This window comes from Acanthochromis polyacanthus, chromosome 9 (assembly GCF_021347895.1).
Source record: "Acanthochromis polyacanthus isolate Apoly-LR-REF ecotype Palm Island chromosome 9, KAUST_Apoly_ChrSc, whole genome shotgun sequence".
Lineage (NCBI taxonomy): Eukaryota > Metazoa > Chordata > Actinopteri > Pomacentridae > Acanthochromis > Acanthochromis polyacanthus.
Genome location: NC_067121.1, coordinates 34,514,538 through 34,537,528, shown reverse-complemented (window position 1 = coordinate 34,537,528; position 22,991 = coordinate 34,514,538). Strand labels below are relative to the sequence as shown.

At 39.7% G+C, this 22,991-nt stretch overlaps 1 protein-coding gene across 5 annotated transcripts in view; it reads right to left on the bottom strand.

Annotated features, from left to right (window-relative positions):
* The window catches only part of carmil3 (capping protein regulator and myosin 1 linker 3), a 108,811-nt gene that overhangs the window by 6,005 nt on the left and 79,815 nt on the right, over positions 1-22,991 (bottom strand). For 2 of the 5 annotated variants that reach the window (XM_051953235.1, XM_051953238.1), the window contains exons 26-37: positions 20,504-20,617; positions 18,718-18,893; positions 18,516-18,603; positions 14,938-15,063; positions 13,163-13,229; positions 11,407-11,594; positions 10,601-10,680; positions 4,196-4,315; positions 3,075-3,240; positions 1,857-2,229; positions 613-719; positions 306-525 (exon numbers count right to left, since the gene is read on the bottom strand). In XM_051953235.1, coding sequence (XP_051809195.1) covers positions 306-525; positions 613-719; positions 1,857-2,229; positions 3,075-3,240; positions 4,196-4,315; positions 10,601-10,680; positions 11,407-11,594; positions 13,163-13,229; positions 14,938-15,063; positions 18,516-18,603; positions 18,718-18,893; positions 20,504-20,617 — 1,825 coding nt within the window. The remainder of the gene's footprint in view (positions 1-305; positions 526-612; positions 720-1,856; positions 2,230-3,074; positions 3,241-4,195; positions 4,316-10,600; positions 10,681-11,406; positions 11,595-13,162; positions 13,230-14,937; positions 15,064-18,515; positions 18,604-18,717; positions 18,894-20,503; positions 20,618-22,991) is intronic. The other 3 variants (XM_051953236.1, XM_051953237.1, XM_051953240.1) reach the window with 3 other exon arrangements.

The following is a 22,991-nucleotide window of genomic DNA, read 5'->3' as shown; positions in this document are numbered from 1 at the left end:
TGATCCTACACTTGAGTGGAATATCTAATGGCTGTTTTTGTGGCTTTCTGTCAAATTTGTGTGCGACAACCTATTCTGAAAAAGAATTCGGTACCGGGTTTACGCTAGTATCGATTACTTCAAAATTCCTGTAATCGGTTCTGATCTTATGATATAGCACAGGACATCCTTAGTAGAATCTGCAGCTCCAGAAAGTTCATAAAAATTACACTAAAGTACTAAACATTTAAAAAACAATTGTCTGCTCATTACTATTTCTGATGAGCATCAACATCCTCTGCTGTAAAGTGACAGTGTTGCAGTACCATGACTGATGACAGCAGGATCTGCTGCTTCCACCCCAGGTTTAGCAGATGATGGTGGGCTTTTTTCTTCAGTGGTCTCTTCGTCTTCAATGATGGGCTGAGAAGAAGGAAAACTCCTCTGGTCGTTGGTTTGTTCTTCTCTTGGAGCGACAGGTGAGGTTTTAGGTGAATTCTTGTTCATTTCCGGAGAGGTTTTGTCTCTGGAGAGTTCCAGGCTGGGCTGATGGAGGAGCACAGTGTTTGTTTCTGTGATGTGATGTAATAAGTGTTCACCAAATGTGTGTTTTATTTCATGCAGTAAACAGACCTTATTGGGAATAAGTGGGCGCTGTCCCTCCGGCCCTCGCCCTCTCTGCTTATCTTCACGCTTTCTTTCACTCTGGTCGTCTTCTACCTCCAGCCTCCCTGCCTCTTCTGGTGAGACAAACACAGTCAACACGTCTGTACAATGATCCATCAAATCTTTGTTTGAAATTTAAAAGTAAAAGCCCTGAAGCAGGAAAGCTGGCAAGTAGCGGGAGTAAACATTTCATGAGCACCTGGAAATATAAGCCTTAGACTGAAAACACACTGCAAAAACCGTGCAATAACAAACAAACCACCTGCAGTTATGACCAGAATACTGTTCCATTTCTGTGCTAAGAGCTCCCTTCAACTTTAAAGAGACAAAAAGAATATTTGCATATTGTACTGGCCACCTGTTTTTGTGTATTTATATGCATGCGCATATGCTTGCAGCATGTTTATATGCTAAGAAGCTGCCACTGATCATCCAGTAAATGCAGACAAACAGCAGGAGCTTTTATAAACACACATTTGCTGTCCACGTGTTGTAGGAAGGATTTCAATCAGCGAGTAAAAATATATGTTCCTGCACCTCTTCTCCATTTTTAATGTCAATCTGTAGACTTTAACATTGATTTTATGACACAACCGGTTCAGGCTTCTGGCTCCTGTACTGATCTCTTAATTCCCTTTGAGTCTGACTGCAGTCTGAACTACTGAGAGGGCTTTGCTCGTTAAAAAGTCTAGACTTGAAACTGGCAATAGTCCTTAACAATGACTCTTTCTCTGTAAAGGCCCCTATAGCTGCAGCTGCCGTACCCCTTTGGGACCAAGCCAATCAAATCACTGTCCCATCTCATATTGTGTCGCTCATTAAAACTCCCTTTGACAGACTCGCCTTGAGTGAATGTTCTTTTAACAATGTCGATCTAAGATTTAACTGCTTTCTGTTACTTCTCTATTATTCTTTTTGGACAAAGGCCTTTTTTGAGTTTTAAAGCGAGATTTTTTTTTAACTGTAAACAGAAGCGACACAAAAATACACCGTAAACATGACTAATAAATGTAGCTCTGATGGCTCATCAGTGATGATCATAAATCATTATTATCAATGAAATTATCAAGAGAAGACATTATTTACATAAAAAAAATGTGATTAAACAGAGACAGACAGGTTTCCTCATCACCTATGTACCATGAAATTACCGTGGTGACCTAATAAGCTTTCAAGTATTTTAAAGTTTCTTTGCCTGTTCAGGAAATTACCAGCTGTTGAAGTACCTAAACTCTCCTGCAGGTGTCTCTGTCTCATGACAGCCAGACTGGGCTTGCTGCTCTGTGGAGGAGGCTCTGGCCTCTGGCTCCCACCGCCGCCACTCTGTATGTCTTCTTCCATCTCATTCCGCGAGTCTGTCAGGGGCACAATCCTCTCCTGCCTGCCTGTCTCCATCTGCCTGTCCGTCTGTTGTTTGGACGACACCACGTGGCCGTTACTCCGACTATCCGTCGGGGCGTCTGAGATGGTGATCGATCTGTCAGCGTCTTGATCTGTCCCTTTGATGTCGCAGGTGCTGCTGCCATCTGAGTCCTCGATTTCCGCCCCGATGCAGCTGTACACCATGCTGACAAGGTCTGTGGACTGGAAGAGGACAAAAGATACAGACATGACTATTTTACTGAAATCAGACTTTTTTTTCCCCCCATCGTATATGATGTGCCAAATTGTATTATACTCTAGTACGGTGGCAAAATGGGCTGGAGTGAAGTGTATAATTAAAATTTCTGGAGAATTCAATTATCCCAACATTAAATTATCGCTCTCTTGAAGATCAGTGAGGATCCATGGACTCTACTTAGACAAGACTTGCAGTCATCCGAATCCATTTGGTTATGAGTGCATGTCAATGTGCATTTCACTGCAATTTTAAAATGGGCCATACAGTCCTCTGCACCTACAGACAAGCTACATAAATCCCACCCAGTAAAAGACTGGGAATAGCAGGTGGTGGGCACAGCATGCGGTGTACTGTCATGCACCGCATGCTGTGTCATGTCATGAGGGAATATAGGAACCAGCAAAATGTTCATGATTTCAACCCCTAGTTACGGAAGCAGACTGAGGAAATGGTAACATATTTGCATATCTTTAATAAGTTCATTATTCTTGCACTATTCCACTACTTTTTTTTATGAAGTTACTGTTTTCATCAAAGCCCTGAGAAATGCAGTTTCATGCTGCACTGACAAGAATAAAAGTAACTGTGATATGGTGGTGATACGGGTCCGTGTAACTGTCTCTTGTGCCAATTAGTGCACGATTCTACAGCAGAGTAACACTGTGTGTCTCAAAATGTCCTGGAGGTAAAACACACATTTCAGAGTTCACAGCTCACTTAGCGAACCTTCAACAGCTCCAGGTCAGGTGCTATACAGATATCAGCTTGCTTTCGGTGTGTAACAGCTGTCTTCATTTAGTCACTGTACCTGTCTTTGGATGAGGCAGGGGGGGCTGGCGGCCCTCATCCCATGCACAGATACACCCTGAGTGGGCCGAGGCGAAGGCATGGCCCCGTTAGCTCCAGGACCAGCGCTCTCGGGCCTTGCGATGTCTTTCGGGTGAATCATGGAGTAGACGTTCTCTGAGGCGCTGCTGGAACAGACAGAAAAAAGCCAGAATTTTCATGTCAGTCCAGTCTCGACTTTACAGGCTGAGGAAGACGTCCGTAAAATTCACCTGCATAGATGCATTTCTTTAAAAACACACATCAATTACTTGTTAATGTGTTAATTACTTGATAATTCATACTGCCACATTCGTCATCTTTTTGAAAGCACTGCAGTGAATTTAAATGTAAGAGCCCAGATGCTGTTCCACTTCCTACACACTGTTAAAAGACAAAAAGAAATGCATGTGGAGGGGAGCCGAGGGAATCCAGCAACAAACAATCTCTTTGATTGCTTAGCAACAATGTGCAGGTGAAACATTATAAAACATGGTAAACAGTTCTTTAAAAAAGCTGTGTCTATCTATGGCTGGCCTTCGGATGACTCATCCTTTCTTTTATTCTGCTCTTTCACTGCTGTAAAACTTCGCCTCGGTATAACTGTGCATTTTCTGCATCACGGCAAGGTTGTTAAGCAGCAGAGAAAGTTTAGTGAACACACCTGTGAGTTGAAACAAACTGTAGCTCTTTTGCCGAAAGCAGTCTTTCTCTGTTTTGTGCAGCTGTGTGCTTTAATGGTTTAAAGTTTGCCCACTGAGTGCCATTCTCCCCCTCGACTGTTAATCAAGCAATTAATTTTTTTTAAAAATAAGTTTGCCGGCTTGTACTTTTTCCACTTTGCATACAGCTGTCTATTTTTTTTTTTTTAAAGTATGGTGCAATTATGTAACGGCAGCGTAAATGTATGCAGTGTCATGAATTGAAAGCAAAAGGAAAACAGTTAGAGATGGGGCAATATTTTCTTCCATTAAAATATTTATGAAGCTATGAAGTGGCATTTATGCCCAGTGCAGGATTAATTTAACAGCCGTCTCATTCTCTGGGCCTGTGCACTTAAAGTTACTTTCACTCCCTCCTTCCACTCCTGTGCTGCATACGTACTCCGAGTCCTGATTAGAGATGGTGGAGTTGCGGTTCTTGCGGAAGCCAGAGAAAATGGACAACACACTGCGTCTTTTCTTCCTCCTCAGTGACTGGGCCTGATGGAGGGATGACAGCTGACTGAAGGAGAGAGGAAGACAGAAAGGAGGCGAGGTCAGGTAGAGATGGGAAAGTGATGAAGTGTGAACTAAGTCACTAATCATGGGCCAGAGTCTAAGACTTGACCATGTTCAAACGTTAAAGATCTTCTAAAAATCACTAAGATAAGTCTGCATTTGGAGGCAGCAGGATTTATTGTTGACAAGGATTCAGGAGTAGTTCTGAGCAGTGATTAACACCCCAAGAAAAACTGAAGATACTGAGCTGTGCATCGTCTTTTATGCTGTGAGAGTTGGTCATTTTTCCATGCCTATAGGGCATATGATGACTTTTTGAAATCCATTGGTCAGATCATGATGTCAGGTTACCCTATTTCACCCCTAGATCTCACTTTACAGAGGACATGCGCATTAGAGATGGGTGGATCGATCCAAACATCAATAATATCGATACCAGCGTTGGTATTGATACTGAACGATACCATTGTAAAAAGATCGACACTTCAGTTTCTCTTCTGTATGCTTATTACAAAGACTAGCGCAGTAGCAGGGCTACAAAATTAAATCTTCATTAATCACAATCGTGATTTTTAACTTCTAACCACTAGACAAAAACGATTGACTGCGGTCTTTAAAATGTAAAAATTTACTGAACATTGGTAAACGTACTGTCTGTCGATAAGGAAATGTTTAGCTAGTGAGGCGTTCACTTGTAACCAGGTGGGACCAGGTGGGAGCGACCAACTGACAATGTCTGTCACACTTTATTGTCAAAGACGATAACCATAGGGAGACATTTTTTGTATTCATCATTATAAAAGTCTATGTGCAAAAAATAATAAAAAACAAATGTAAAAATGCATCTTAAAAGACCATTTTCTACTTCAGACAGAAGTATGGCACAAATATTGATCAAACTGTCAGAAATGAACACTGTTCAATGCGGTTATCCCTCACTTTCTGATTTCATCGGCAACCCAGATTCTTCCTTATTTGACCCACCAAAAACCTACCCAGGAATTAGTCCGATTCTTAGACCCTGTGAGCATTTACAACCGCATCTTCATTCCATTTATGGACGACCATATACAGCACCTAACCTTTGTTCTAAACCTACCAACTACTGAAAAAGTCAGTCTGGAATATTGGTATCGGTGATACTGGCCCTGTATTTACTTTGTATTGGATCGATACCAAATCTTGCAGCATCGCCCACCACTAAGGCTCATTAGGTTATCATTAGGTCATCTTTTACAGAAAACATGCTGAGACATGTTCAACCTTTCACTTCACATCTTACCCTTATTATTTTATGACAGATTTCATGCATATTACACCATTAGGTAGTGCTATGTTTCTAACATATTTTAATAATACCTTAAGTTTACACCATTCTGTTTTGAGTACACCACATATCATTTTCTAAAAAGCATGTATCTTCACATCAAAGTGACAGGGTATGCTTTGTGATCTGCCAGCTGTGTGTGTGTGTGTGTGTGTGTGTGTGTGTGTCCTCCACAGACACACCATACCATAAAACATCAGTCATTACTAGAATACTCATTATTATGCATTTTATACATATGTTTTACCTCTGGTCTTCAGTCTATCATCTATTTCTTTTAGCACGCCATACACAAAAATATCACACAATAACAGTACATACAGACATTAGAATTAAAGTCAGATTTTTGTAAGGTCACACTGTCAATGCGATGCCACCAAGTATTATGCACCGCTATTCTGTGTAAGTCATCTTTGTTGAGTTGATTCCAGCGTTAACAGCTGACTGCACCGCATACATGAATCATCTGACAATAACAGACAGCATCCTTTTGACTCTGAGCTGCCTGTGCAGATGGTTTAATGTTTTTGACAGAAGTCAGAGTTTTTGCTGCCTCAGTGAATCTCTTTTATGCACTGCTGGTGAACATAAAGCACACAGTCATGTAACCTCACAACCCTTGGGGGTTAACTACCATTTCTATGTGTTTGAAGGAGACAGTGCAGCTTTGAGTTGCAAATGTATGATGATCTTACAGTCCCTGTAATGTTTCTGAGCTACGATAAAACCAAATAAAGTACGTTGTTGAAAACTAGCTTAAGCCTCTGAACCCCAAGAAGTTTCAGCGTGTTTTTTCTCAGTTCTCTGCAATATAAACTCCTGCACCTCAACAGCACAACCATGGCTACAAGAAGAGAGAACTCAAAAACAGCTTTTGCACAACATAGGACAGCTATAATGTCATACATCAGCATTTTATAAAACACTGAAAAAACTAAGATCAGTATGTACAGTGTTTCTCCAAGTGTGCCCAGGTATTACCAATACTATGACGGCTCTTAGCATTTCCATTTTTACAGCCTCCACAGACGAAGCATTTTTCATGTGCTTTATACACCTACTAGGCAAAGATATATCGCCATTGTCAAACAATTTGCTCCTCTGTACGCCGTTTCTGAGCCATGCTGCATTCATCATATTGAATGCTGTATTTTCCTTTCTGCTCTGCAAACACAGCCTGAATAATCTCACCGTTTTTGTCATGAGCCTGTTGGTTACAGCAGAGTCAGTCACAGCTTCTCAATTGGGTCAATTTTTTTATTTTTGTTTATTTATTTTACAGTATTTGGTTTAAAGGTTTATTTTTAGCAACATTTCAAATAAGAAGTGGAGATTTATGGGATTTGGGTAAAGTGTTTAGTGTTTAGATTTGGTCACACATGATTAGTTGAAAGTCGTGATTCTTTCCATTTTCATAGTTTTTGGCTCTGATAAATAGTGTAGTTTTAGCAGTCTTTATCAAATGTGCTGGTTGGTTCTGGGGTTCAGATGGTTAGATAGTCTCACAAAATTACAAAAGCCTAAAAGCCCAAACTGGAGAGACCATATGTGTTATTCCTGGAAAATAATCACTAATTGCATTGGAGTTTTGTTTCGTCCATGGACTTTTAAAATTACTTATATTAGTAGTTTGGCACTAACCTTAAGCTAGATTAACTTTGGCTGTTGGTCATATTAGAACAAACATTTAGGATAGTAAAGGTGCAGTTTTGATTTGTCATACATCATGTAAATGCCTTCTGTGAAGCTAAAATCTGACTTTGCTGACATGAAAAAAAACAGAATTCGCTGAGACTTAAAGCTGCAGTGCAGAATTTTTGTCTCCTCCTTGTGGCATTGAGGGTAATTACACAAATATTGTCAATACATGCTGATGACTTATGCCTCACTCAATTGTCAAGTGTGCTTCCTCTAAATGCTAAGTTCAATGTTCAATTATCAGAAACAACAGAAACTTTCCTTGAATGTTTCTTAGGTTTTCTCCTCGTAGGCTTTGCCACTCAAGCACCTGCCATTTGCCCCATTTTCATCACTATGGTTTCTCTTTCTCCAGCTCTGGCAAACCAAAATGCATCACTACTCGTGCACCAGCCACAGAGACCTCTTTTAAATCTCCAGAAAAGCAGATTTACTTGAACTGATTGGCTTAATCAGTACTGTGTGAACTTGTTTAGTAAGGACTTTAATGTGATGGAGCGTCATTTCTATGTAAAAGTCCCGCACTCCTGCTTTGAGACAGAAACAAGCTGTAAACAGAGACGTTCAGCAGACTTGCTGTTGTTTTGTGTCCACCTGATGAATGTAAATCCAATATCCACTCTCCTTTTAACTCGGTTTCTGTGGTCCATAACTCCTGAGGGAACATTAAGTTTCTGTACATTTGCTAAATGCTGTCACTACATTCACTAGTTAGCTGCTCACTCTGTCTGAGTGCAAAACAATAAGCTGAAAGATGCTGAAACATAGAACTGAGTGAATGAGAATAATTTGTAGCTTCATTATTTAAAGTGACTCCTTTCCCTTTCAAGTAGGCCTGTGTTTGTTAATTTGGAAATATTGACTGTAATCACTTTTAAGTGACCCAAAGTGATCAGTTCATCAGCTACACTCTTAAAAACAATGTTTTTTTCTGGAATTTTGTTGTGTATGTTTGTAGTGTCCTCTCAAATTATCTACAAAACTGCAATATGGGGTTTAATAAGCAGCTTTGATTTGAAGAAATATATTGAAAATTGCCTGATCACACAAATACACAATTAACAATTAACAGCCCAGCAACTTTAATGACACCTTTCTGATCTAATGTAGTGTAAAATGCCTAGTGCATAGTGTCTAATTACTGTATGGTTCAGTATTTCTGATCTGAAACTGCTTTGTCACAGAAATTGTCTCTAATACACAGAAAGGATACATATTTCTAGGCTAACTACCATGCAGTTTCGATGAAAATTAGACAGCAGGATACTGGACTGTGACAGTAAACAACATAATTGGAAAAAAATATATAAAGACAGAATTTGCTGTAGTTATTGAATAAATTGAGCTACAAATGATCTGTTGAGCCTGAACACGCTGCTCATTTATCACTGATGACACTTGACATGAGAATACAAAAGCACTACAGATCAGGACATCTAACAGTGCTGGATTTAACGCATGTAGAACTGTAGGAACTCTAGCTAGCATACGGGAGAAATCTTGTTTTAATTAAGTTCGTAAACTACATTTCTATTTTCGGTGGGTTGCTAGGTGTTTTTTATTTTCTGTCCAGAGTTAATGTACCCTGAAGTAAAACCATCTGATGCACATCTTAAGACACACATTTAGTCATAATAAGAAACTACAGGTTCACTCAGTTCAGCCCAGTCTGGATGAAACATAACACATGAGACACAGTTTCATTTAACAGAATGGGAACTATACTGATATAATATTAAATCTCATTTCATTCACCAGGACAAAAATCTAACACATTCACTCGTAATTAGAAATACTTTTACAATTACGACTCCATAACTCATGATTAGTGCTTAGCTTCCTGTAACTAACAAAAGACTTTCATAATTAGAAAATCTTTATGTGACAATTAGGTGAAAAGCATCACATAATTATGAGGAAAAAGACGAGACGCCATCTCAAAAGGCCTGGCTGTGATTACACTACTTTGCCATTGTTTCCTTCAAGGTTTGAAGCTTTGAGAGACACTGTTTCAGTGACTAAACTACTTGGCACTGGAAATATGTCAACACTGGCCTGAAACGGCATTCGCTGGTTATTCTCATGCTCGGGGGCCGCAGTGGAAGAAATATTTGAATTCGGAAAGATTTGCACATTCAGCAGATACTGAACAACATTAGTATTTGCTTAGAAATGTGCTTGTGACATTTGGTATTTCTGACATTTACTTTTCTTTTAGCTTTGCTTTCAGTCTCTACCAACTCCTTAGCCAAATATGTGATTGATTTATCTGTGAAACCACCAATATGTCCAGCAGCTAATCTTGAACTTTGCAATTTGTCCGTAAAAGCACTTTGTGGAGTTTTACTGAGAACAATATTTCTGTGTACATTAAGCATCACCAAAATTCACTCGCTCTATCCCTGTCCTGTGGTGATTTCTTTCAGCATTGCCAGACAAAAATACTCTTAAATGTACCATATGTTTAAATCTACGCTTCTTTTTGGTTACAGTTCTTCTTTGTCACCTTTCTCTGCAGCATTTTGCACATTTCCTCCACATGTAGATCAACAGAATAGTGAGAAACCATTAACAAGAATGTGTACTGTTTCCAGTGTGTGCGCAAAAAAAAAAAAAAAAAAAAAAGGAAAATAGGGTCCCACATGAAAAGCATTGCTCCACAGCACTACTAGTGGTCAATAATCCAACAGCGTGCCTTTAAGTGCCTGACAAATTTAAGTTTTTACTCAAAATATGCAAATAATTTGACTGGAAACAACACTGATGCAAACCAAAATAATGAATTTGCACGTGGCAACAGCAAAGCACTGAGTTGATTTAACACCAAAACGCTCTAAAAAGGAAAAAGGGGGCAATTTTCTGTCTGTTTTGAGTGACTCTTTTCATGACCGATTCATTCTATGCATTAATAATATTAATAAAACGTATTCTAACCACTCTAAGATTCTAGACTCTCGTACATGCAGCAAGTCCTGCTCACCAGCACAGGTTTGAATTGCACCGTTTCTCAATTTTTGTTGCTGTAATTATGAGATATTAGAAGAAGGAATTTTCTCTATATTATTTACTGACTCACATAATAAGATTCTGGCATGTGCCATGGGATACAACGGGAGAAGCTAAAGAATAAATTATCTGATGCACCAGATGTGAAACGCAGCTCCCTCGTTGCCTTGTATGTTGTCCTCAGGGGCTGTGTAGTACAGGAATATTTATGGCATAGTTTAATGGTTGAACAAAAATAAAACTGATGCTGGATTCTACCTGTCGGGTAGAACTCTCTTGCTGTAGAAATCCGGCAGTCCGTCCTCCAGCATACTGACTCCTCCGTTCTCTGAGCAATGCTGCATACACGACAGGAAACAGAACGAGCAACAGAATAACAACGATCAATCTGCCACGTCGACAAAAAGCTGAAAGGGTGACAAAGGGTATTATCATTTCAAACGGCCGGCTGGCAATCCTCAACCCGATGCCAAGAGAAATCTGTTTGTAAAACAACTCCTCATTGTGCAGCGCTAATGAAATTTGTACCGATTTAGAAAACGGATTTTAGAAAGTCCCGAAACAAACAAGCCGCTAAGTTAGCGGCTTCCCTGCGGCCTCTGGGAGATGGCTGTGTGTGATTAACATTTGAGTCACAGAGACATACACGACAGTTTCCTACTTTAGAAGGGGCTTATTTTTGGAAAGCGCCACTGGCAATGAAAACAAGATAACTAACAGACGTTCACACAGAGCAGCCAAAAGATTAAAAAACCTAAAAACTATACATGTTGGATTTACTTTCTCACCCCTAACCCCCTTCTGAGCACTTTTCTGGAAAAGCATGGACTGAACTTCACCCTTTGGTATGAGGTACAGTTAAACATACAGCGGTACCACAGGAACAATAAAAACTCACTTCCCTTCTCTATTCCAGAAACAGAACCCATTGAAAAAGGTCACTATATACTATTAGTTCATGCTGCAGTAGCTGCCATTCAGATGACCCCATTAGGATAGAGGGGATGCTGGTCGATGCCCAGTGAAGTTCAGAATAAGGTTAAGGTCATAAAGCATCAACTCACAGACTCAGGAGGAAAGTGTCCTGCTCGGTGTCTCCGTGGTGGGCGTGGCCTTACATGGGTCACATGACGCAGGGGTGAGCCGTTGGTGGGGAGGGTGGACAGACACTCCCATGATGCCGAGTGGGTGAGAGGAGCGGAGTGGGGTGGAGCTGAAGGGGTAGGGGAGGAACTGGGCTCATCACCTAAACCTAGGGCACGATAAGAATGGATTGGGACAAAATGTTATCATGTCACATTTGACGGGCTGCACACTCTGTATCACCCTGTTAAAGGTTCATCATCACAGTATAGGAAAAGGTGGACGTAGCGGTTCTGAAAAGTAAGACTTAAACCTGTATTCTTCCTAACAGCCAGCAGGGGGCAACTCCTCTGATGAAAGAATTCTGCTTGTATTGAAGTCAAAGAAAATACCTCTACTTCTACCTTGATTTATTACTCTGGTAAACATTTTCCTGATGAATTTTTGATCTCAGTTGCAAGTTTGACAACCATTTGAATACAGCATGGAGATCACTATGATAATTAAGTTTGCATTTAGAGAAAAATCTGTGATAAAATAGGGTATGTCACTACAGTATCACCATGCGTAGTGACCTTGAGTTCTCAGTAAGATCCGGCTCTTGCCTCTTATATCTGGTTTCAAAAGTGCAAGAAAGCGATGACTATATTCTAAGTTCAAGCCTTTAAAATCCAATCTACATCAGTCTCTTATATGCAGTGCATGGTTCAGTCCGCTTTGACTTTCATTAAATATGAGGTTAAAGTCACAGTCGATTAAAAACAAGATAAAGCAACACTTAAAAAAAAACATTTCATAAAGTCATATGAAGGCACATGCATATGAAAATTGTAGGGATTAGTTTTGAATTTTTTTTTCCTCACTAGTAGGGGCTTGGAAAGTTGGTATCAGAAAACAAGACAAGGTATTATTCAAAAACCATTCACCCTTTTCATTTCTGAAGGACCAATGTGTAGGATTTAGTGTCATCCAGTAGTCAGATGGCAGGTGACAACTTATCCCTCAACCTCTCAAGAGTGGAGGAAGACCTGCAGTAGCTCTCCTTCAACATAAAAACTTCATAGTTCACCAACAACCAGTGACTAAGTTGTCTGTTCTGGGCTGCCATAGAAACACGGTGAAGAGGAGCTGCTCTCTTAGTAGATAATGAACCTAACAGTGACTCATAGTTACAGGTGATTAAACACTGATGAAACCACAATGTAACACAATATTCCTTTTGTGCTAACAGATCCCACTACTTTCTACACATTGGTTCTTTAAGATAATAAAATATATCATTATAATATGGTCTTAAGCATTATATAGGTCAGTGATGACTGAAAAAAGTTCCCCATCCCGACATTCCACATTTTTTAATCAATCGTTAACAATGATAAGGAAGTGACTAATTAAAAAAATAATGTGAAATGACACAAAGGTCAGCACAACAGCAAGCATCAGCAAACTTGCTAAGTTTAGTTTAATTGCATAAATCATATTAATTCAACTTTTTTCCTCTTCATATTTCCCCCCCGGTCATCGTCCTCCCTCGATGTGGCTCTGTGGCCCAGCAGGACCTTCCACTCCAGTCTGAGAACCACTGCAATGGGTTGAGTAAAGTTGCTGTAGTACTTTCTCATTGATTAAAAACTGAAAGTTTCTTGAACCTTGCCTTCCTGTCATTGTATAATATTGTATAATATGCTATATGAGGACTTGAGGGCAATTCACAGCGAGTGGAGGAAAGAAGCTCACTCAGTCTGGTGGAGACGGGACGAATTCTTCTAGTTCTGGAGCTCCGCTTCTTAATAGCCATGGTGTCCTTTAGTCAGAGGAGATAATTGTACATGAGGCAGAGACTTTTTAAACACTTACAGTCCACATATATGACAATTAAACACAGATAAAGTCACTTGATGAAGATGTGTTGTGTGTAATTATCAGTAATCAGCAAGATAACATCAGTTTGACAGCTTTGCAGAATAAAACTAGAACATGGGTTTGATTCTCCTGACAAACAGTAGTTTCCCTGGCTTGTTGGCAGATGTAAAGAAACTGAATGACTGATGGAGAACAGATGGGTGGCTAAAGGATAAAACCAACATTTCAGGCTTTCCATGTCAGGTCCACAAGCACAATGACTGAGCATGTTCCATGAGGACAAGTGGAGCTTTAAACAAATGCTCGTTTAGAGGAGAGACTGTACAAGCAGACTCTCGGTCATCCAGCCCGGAATAATTCATCATAAAAAGAGTCGTAATTGAGGTAGTCGCTGCCTGGCTTGTAGATGATTTGTACTTTCTATTTATGGAGCCCAAACACAGTGGGAAGATCTAAATTCTCCAGACATCCTGTGTCATGTCCGCAGGGATATTCACTGACACAATGCTGTAGTCCAATCAGTAAGTAGGTGCTGTATTCTGTAAAAATTACCCCGTGTGTTTTTGTTTTTCCTATGAGGCGTAATGTGACCACCTGCAGAAAGCATGAACTGTCCAAAATCCTCCACAGGTGCTGAAATCTGGTGACTGTGATGACCGTAGCAAATAATTTTCACACTCGTCAAACCATTCGGTGACCCCTTATGCCCCATGAGCTGGTGCGTCGTCATTGTTATCGATTTCAAAAAAGGGACAAGCCGACCCAAACCAGAGCAGCAAAAAGCCACCCACAGCACAACAGAGCCACCAGATGACTTCACCGTGGGGATCAAGAATTCTGGTTCTTCCTTTATTTTGTCACCTGTCTGTACAAGGCACAAGGGTGATGAGGGTCAGGATGTTAGTCAGCATGTTGTCAGCAGTGAGAAGGAGAGGAATTGTGGGAAATGTCTAGATTTTAGAATGACTGATGCTGTAAATGCACAAGAGGCAGAGAGCAGTGATCTTTCTGGCTTTCATCTGTTCTTAGAATACAGGGAGTCCTCGACTTAAGTCAGAGTTCCGTTCGTACAGAGTGATGCAAGTCGATTTTCGCCACAAGTCAGAACTCCGCCAAAAATGTAAACAAAGCTGTCATGTACAACACATTATGATCAGTTCTTCATTCACTCCACTCGTCAACTAGTTACAATGTAACGCCAAAACACCTTAGGTCAATGATGTCGTAAACCGAGGACCCCCTGTATTAGCACAGCTCACATGTATTAGCACTGAATAATAACACTTTACAATGTACGAATAGTTAAAAATGTTGATTTAAAAGCTCATACAGCTTAAGAGGACATTCTGAATTTGTTTGTTTTGTCCTTATCACAACCCCAAATTTACTGTTATTCAATTTGTAGGATTTACTACAGAGGTAAAATATCAAAGTCTCCCCTCTCAGAAAGCAGCGCTTCTTTGCACTTCTGCTTGAGAAATGATCTGAAGGATCACGATTGTTGTCATTCATTTGATGAAATCATTGAGCGTACTTATTAAGCAATTGCATCAGCGCTAAATTCATGCTCAAATAACTACATCACACATAGAAGTCTCTTACTGTCACCGAGCGCACACATCACACCAGCATGCGTCTCAAACACTTACTATTCCCAGGTTGACACCAAACTCCTCATCCGGGAAATCCAGAGACTCTAATATTCTGGACTGTCTCACAGTGCGTCTGCCTGTCCCAACGTCATCCCAACGCTTCGCCTGAGACACCTGCCGCAGCTGATGCAACACACACATCGAAAACATGCATCATCGCACACACACACAGGTGTTCACACTGATCCAATGATGACACCTAGAACAATATCCTTAAACGCAGTCTCAGAGGAGAGGCGTGTCCGCCCTTGTACCCAAGAAGCTCACAGACGTAGCAAAGGATACCTCGCCGTCATTGTTTTTGCAAAGCCCATGAAGAATATGAATTAAATACAATTTCTTGATTATCAAAGCGGAGGGAGGCATGATAGAGGACAAACTGGGACTGCAGCAAAACAGAGCAAGGAGAATGAGATGTAACAGTAGAGGCAGTGAATGGAATGCAAAACAGAGCAGAGGAGGCAGTGTTATTGCCAGAAGTCTGGATTTTTGGGTGTTTTTTTTTTTTTTTTGCCTGCCTCTCATTTTAAACAATTTGACTTTATGGAGAGGAGAACCTGCAGGGTCTAATCATGTCCTTAACTAGCTCAAACCGAGTTGTTATGTTCTCTCTGAGCGCAATATTCTGCTTTGAAAAAGATGCTGTTTGCTTCTGAACCTCCGTGCCGATTCAGTAATGGCATGTGAACCGGAGTGCCTCCTTCAAATAATTGCACGTATTAGAACTCTTAGAATCGCAACCTTTCTGACAGCCTGAGAGATTTGTATCAAATAGTTTTAAGACCTTAGATTCTGATGAGTCATGTATTGCGGAGTCTGTGTATTACAAGCAGCATTTCTTAAAAGATTCCAGAGTGGCTGCTGCTCTTGATCCAAATGCAGCGCCGACTCCTCACTTGCTGAATTCCATCTTAAAGTATGTTTTGATTTTGTGTTGACTGCACCTCCCACAGAATCAGATGATTTGTTGTGTACACTAACTTAACTGCGTTTTATCTTCATACTATGAATATTTTCTGAGTTGAAGGACTTTGAATTACATCCGGGTGGGTCAAAATCTTTATAATTTGGGCTGTTTTTTCAGCATTTTTGAGCCCTCTTAACTTTATAGCACAGGAGCAGGACTCACAAACTTTTCAGGGCTGAAAAACACATTTGAGTTCTGCTATAAAATGCAACCAAATCAATTTGACATCCACCCAAGGTGCCATAATCTAAAGCCAGCGCTGATTTTTTTTTTTTATAACCACCTTCGAGCATCAATATCATGAGGTATATTATGGTTTCAGTAAATAAATTGCACCAGTTTAATGTCATCAGTAGAAGAAACAAGCATTGGCACCCTGGAGATGTTATCTGTACTGTAGAAATCTTTCAAAAGTGTATTTTGTGTCAACTTTAAAGGGTCACAGCACCATGTGGGATAAGTGGTTGGTCAATACAGGTTAAAGTCAATGACAGGTCCAATTTTTACCAACTGTTTGACACCATGCAATGTCCTTAAGCTATTGTACAAAAAGCATTCTGCTGATTCTGAGAAGGCCAAGGAGGAACTTTTCAGATTGGGTTGATTTTATATGGAATGACCCTTTATTGACTTTTAAGTGCACCTCAAAGCATGTCTGGCCCTGCAGCACTCTGACTGAAAATCTTTGCTTTCTATTGATGTTGCTGGAGGCAGATCTGTTAATACAGGGTGGGGAAGCAAAAATGTCCTGTCAGGTAAAAACAACTATAAATGGGTATAACTTTTTTATTCTTTGGAATTTTGAACTGATTTCTTCAAGAACACAAATTTAAAGCTTTCAGAACATGTTTATTCAATCTGTCCTCCATCAGCCATGATGAAGGCCTCGATACAGCCTCTGAAAGAGGCACAGGCCCTCCTGATATCCTCCTTGGGGTAGGCCTCCCATTCTCTGGAGAATGCAGCCTTCAGTAAATCCATATTGGCATGAGGGGTGGCATTAGTCCTCAAATCAATGGTGCCCCATCAGAAAAAATCCAGGGGGTTTAGATCAGGTGAGCTCAGGGGCCAAATGCCTTTGGGCCAGAAGTTCGCCATATTGTACTCACAGAACTTTAAGACCTTGACTGATGGGTGAGCGGGAGCCCCATCTTGCTGCCACACATAGTTGCTGTCAGGGTAGGTGGCCTTCAGCCAGGGCAGAACGGTGTATCTCAGAACTTTGTAGTACACATCAGCCCAATTTTCTGATCTGGCTTGAAGAAGTAGGGGGGCATCTTATTGCCATCTGAGCCCAAGACTCCCAGGACCATCTGGAGATCTCTTGGTTCCCAAACTGGATTGTCTGGCATGCTGGATGCGGCGAATGGTCCTCTCACTGATGCCAACAATCTTGGAAATGTCCTTCTGAGGGATTTGGGCATCCAGGAGATCACAAACCCTGTTGCGTTTTGCTTGTTGCTTGCTCACTTCACAATGCACCAAGATCTGACAAATACTAAAAAGATTGGTTAAAGGTAAGGAACTTTGATTTTAATTATTGTTTTGATTACCCTCACCGTTTGGGCAGGACATTCAAATTTGTCAATAGGACATTTTTGCTTCCCCACCCTGTACTTGGCAACTTTTTTTATCAACTATGGGCGAAATCTGCAATACGCAGAAACCTTGATGTACATTTATGCATTCACAGTTACAACAACACTCCAAGAGAGCACGCTTTGAAATTGTCAACACATCAACACAAACATTCAAGCACAAAATTAAATCATCTAACAGGACACAAACAAGCGCACAATTACTGAATGTACACAGTACTTGAAGCAGCATTTAATTGGTTAGAGTGGCAGGTTGTTTTGATGGAAGATGTGCCAAAACAATCCGACCGATGAGAAGTCTGAGGCAGAGGGGAGGCCTGCCAATCACTTCCAGCATCTGCAGTTTGGATCAATATAAATGAGTCGATCTCTAAGCTGGGTAAATTCTCACAGATTTCCTCCAAACTTTAATATCAATAGATTTGTGCTAACCAACTGAATTTATAAGAAAACCGGTGAAGTTTCCAGGAAGTTACGAGGCTAAAAAGTCACCTAAAAAGACACCTGGCAAAACTGAAACTGAAACTTTGCATAGATTTGTGTCCAGAGTGAGCAGATGAGATATAACGTGTCAATTAGTGAACTTTAAATATGCTGCTAGGAGCATATCTTGTCACTTTTCACTTTCCAGTCGTTACGGTGAGGTAGCTGTCTCCTGGCTCCAGTTACACATTAAATAGGCTCGATTTCACAAAACGTTCCTTACAAAAAAAAATCTGAATTTAAGCTGACTGTGTAATGTTTTATATTTTAACCCGCTGACCACCAAGTCTTTTTTACTCACGGTGGGCTCATTTTTCATTGCAATCTAAAGTCCTACGCCAATGTTTGCTCAGAAATGTGAGCAATGTTTTTGTCTCACCTAATATGTGCACAAGTCACAGATTTAAAAAAAATACATCAATATTTTGATAGTTAAAACATTGCACTGCTTGTTTTTGCCTTAAACAAAGACACGTTTTTCTCTACAATCTACAAGAAGTCATGCAGTAAAGGGCTATTACCAGTACCAGGGTTTTATGAGTGGTGTAGAGCTCTTGGAGGATCTGATCCACTATGGAGTTGGTCAGATAGGAGACCACGGACAGCTTCACCTCCCTGAGAAAAAGAGGAGCAGAGGAAGAACGGGCAGGGAGGGAATAACAATTTTAATCAGCGTGTTTGCTGACGTTCTGCTTGACTAGAACATTTTTAAGCAGCTCCTTCTCTTACTCCAGAGCCCTGTTGATGTCCTCGGCTGCTCTCTCCATCAGAGCGTTGCGAATGGTGGAGCGAGGGATCGAGACTTGCTCGGAGATTGAGGACAGAGGCGGACTGAGCCTCTCGGCGGCTGAGCAGGACATGGGACACAGCTCACGGCACAGAGAGACCATCGAATCCACCACAACCTGGATAAAAGTGGACCAACACATGCATCACTACACATAAGAGGTGTGCAATTAATAATGGTGATATTTAAAAATGACTGAATAATAAATAATACACAAAAGATAATAATAAATAAAAATAATATTAAGTAAACAATCCAACTATATGTTTAACCATTCAACAATGGAACAACATATAGTACAATTATAGTTGCAGACTCCTTTTATCTCCTTTTTCTTGTATTTTTGTACATTTTCGGCCCCCAAAAAGAGACAAAACACACAATAAACAAAGATGAAGCATTTGAAAAGACAAAAGAATTTGACTGAAAAGCTTTTTCCCTAAAATTTTTTAATAAATATCGCAATAATATCATTATCGTGAATTCTTTTGGTCACAAAAATCATGTCATGCAAATCGTAATATCACGACAGTCCCACTATACATACATTAAGTACATTCAATGCATTAACCCTTTACGCTTCAGTGCGTCGTAGGTGTACCACCGGCGGTACACCTACTAATTTGCATAGGAATTTCAAGAATGTCCGACGGCTGCAAACACGATTATACAAACACTATACGCCGATGGAAAGCTTAGATTCTCATGAATCCGCCGGTATAAACCACTTTCAGATGTGATTACCACAGCGAGTGAGAAAAACACATTTGTCCGACAAAAACAAATATTCATCCATCCGTTCTCTATACACGGCTTCAACGCACACAGCGCGACTCACATTTCCGGGTTCATTACTACACACAGAAAAAAAGATTCCACAAAAAACGGCCATAATCCAACCTTTTACATCCAGACAACACAAGCCAGTAAACTATTTTGTCCAAAACATGTCCTGAAGTCGGTATAAAATCCACGAATCGGTCGTTTTCAAGGAAATGCACCTCGCAATGCCCGTCCAATATTCCCTGTATTTTTCATCATTTTTTTTATTTAAAAATAGAATATTAGCGATTTTTTGTACTGAAAACGGCTGGAATTGACTGAAGCTTAAAGGGTTAAACATTTATATTTTACACTGTTTTTAACCAATTGCGTAAAATTTGTTGTCATGTTTTATGTGCAATGCAGCGATCCATGTACAATTAATACGATCTATCCACACCAACCTTCAAATATTAACTTTTATCAAGTCGGACATTTGTGCATGAACATGTGTCGACACCTAAAATTCCCCAACCTATATTTTGCACTTTAATTGATCTTGACCTTTATAAATTAAAACCGCAGCCTCATGCATAACAACCAAATTGAACCGCATGAACAGGAGACGTAAATTAGGCTCGACTAAGTTGAAATTCAATAGAAAGGATCCAAGATTCCTCCTCAGGGTGTGTTCTGTGTGTTTACCATTCGCCTACGTTGCACCACTGAATCCTAATGGGACCAAAATGGAACAAAAAAAAAGTTAAACTGCTCCTTCTCTGTGAATTTAAATGCTACGTTTCTTTTGAAGTCAGCATACCTGCACCGCACACACAGTCACACACCATTAATGGGCAATTTAAATGCAACTAGTCCAGAGCTCTCTTACTGTTTAAAATACGAACGCATCAAGGGAAAGAATGTTCCTGCGATTACGGCCACAGTTCAAGCCTCCTCCAAGCTTACCTGCAGTTCTTTGTCTGCAGCCTTGGCCAGTTCTCCAGCCAGAGTGTCCAGTCGCTGCTTGACGGGTCCATCCACCGACAACACATGGGCCAGCTCACACAGGGACGGATACAGCTGATGTAGACAAAGAACACAAGATGAAGAGAGGAAGTCATTTACGCAACAAAAAGGAGTGCAACAAAAGAAACATTTCATTACAAGTCCTACATTCACCTCAATAAGCAGTTTCTAAAAGGTGAACCAGGATTATTGGGTTATTATAAAAACATTTATGTGCAAGCAGAACATTGAAGTTGCAGCAGGTCATGATGAAGAAGATATTGACTGCTGTAGAAATCTAAACAGCTGGATTAATCAATAACATCATTATATAAGATATGCTGATGACATTTTTTTGTGTGAGAAATTGGTGCATGATATTTTTCCATTCAAAAAGAACAGAAAAGAAGATATTGTGGATCAACTGTGCAGCTTCACTAACTTTTACTGGGTAAATGCATGATTGCAAGACTTCTTATAACATAGCTGACAGGTAACATAGTTGACAGTTTTGCTGTTTTCAGGCCGAAAATCAACATGGCCGCCTATAACCAAACATCACATGACATTTTTACAGAAAGATTCTTCTAAAATAATATATATACATTTGAGTGGAATTGAAATTTAATTTACTCCTAAAGATATTGTAGTAAACTTGTTGACATGCCATAAATCCACACTGACTCATACACTACTTTATATTAAATAACTCAGAAAGCCTTGGAGTTTTTTCTTCAGGAGGAAATGACATCATGTGGTGCAGGTCATGTGATCTGGAATTAACACACTTCCTTGAGAGGAGTTTTTGTAATGGGGAACTTAATTGAAAGTGATTTCTCAGACACAAAGTACACACATAAAGTTTGTTATTTTTCATATAAAATCTGATAAATTGCCAAAAAAGAAATATATGTCATGATTATCTCAACCTAATAAAAAGAACACAAACAAAACATTTTTGAATAAGCTCATTTTATTATTCTTTAGCTAATTAGAAGGCGGTTGTTATTAAATTTGGATGGTTTTTAGTAGGCATTTTAGTGATATTCAGCCTTTTTTTTTTAATAAGTGGTTGCTTCCATAATAAATAATTAAGGAATTTGTAAAAACATGACTTTTAATACAAATGTATGCAAGATTTATCCTATGAGCTTCAAAAGTCCCTCAATTACATACTGACCGTGCTGTTACCCTATCAGAAAGTGAAGACGTGACCCTTCTTAATATGACTGAAACAAACCAGAAAGGTTTGAGACATTTGGGAATGTTTTGCCTAATAGGCAATAATTCAGTGCATTATCTTGCTGTCAGCTTATAGAAATGTCAGTAACTGACAGACCCAATTTTCTTCATTTTGTTATCACACAACACTTCACTTTCATTCCTCCCTGTGTAGCGTTTGTAAAAAGTACATAAACCTTTAATTAATATCATAAAATAGGTATTAATATCAAAAGTTACACTAAAAATGTCTTTACATTTGCCAACAACTGCATAATATCATAAACCATTTCAAATGATTACATACTGCTTAGAAATGCTAAATAGGCAGATTTGCTTGCTTAATTTTAAACCACTGTTGCAATGTTTAATGTGCAATGTATCAATCCATTCATTAGTCACTATCTTAACAGTTTATATGATCTGTTCACACCTTCCCTCAGATGCTAAGATAAGTAGTACCGCTCCACATGCTCCTTTAAGCATGCATCCCTCTGTCATCTGCTCTGCCACTATTACAGTCATTATTAACTACTGAATCAGTCTACAAATCTAATGGATATCCAAAACATTCATCTGCATTTTCTAAGCCATTAGACTATGCAGTCACAAAGAGGCTGCTGAAAACCCTGACCAGCAAATGAAAGAGCAAAGAAAACCACAAAAAACTAAACGCTGCAGCTGGTTTGGAGAGGTGACCACTGACCACCCAAATGAAGACGGATAGACTCTGTTAGCTTGGAAAATTAGCTCAACAAAAGGTTTAAAAAGTCAACTCTGCAAGATGCTGTGTGCTGGTATGTCTGAGAGATTCCAGCCTGTGCTTGTCTGGTTGGTTGTTTGGATGCAGAGAAGCTTAAACTGTTCTCTGCAGGATCAAAAATGCCAAATTCCTGTTTTATCTGTAAATTTGTTTGGGGAACATTCAGTTAGTCTGATTAATTCATTCATACCTTTTAGCACTGAAAAGTGTCCTTTATTCAGAGAAGATATTTTCTGAATTGGACCCATTTCAATAAAATGCATTAAGTTCAACTAAATGTTTGCTAAATCAGTGGTTAAAAAGCAGCTATTAGCAACAGTATATCTAATATTTTTTTAACAACAGCAGTTTTACTTGAGCTACACTTCAGTCATGTAAATATACCTCTACTTTAGCACAGACTTTTCGTACTCTTTCATCAGTACGCCATCAATGTTTACAAATTAAAATACTCAAGACTATTGA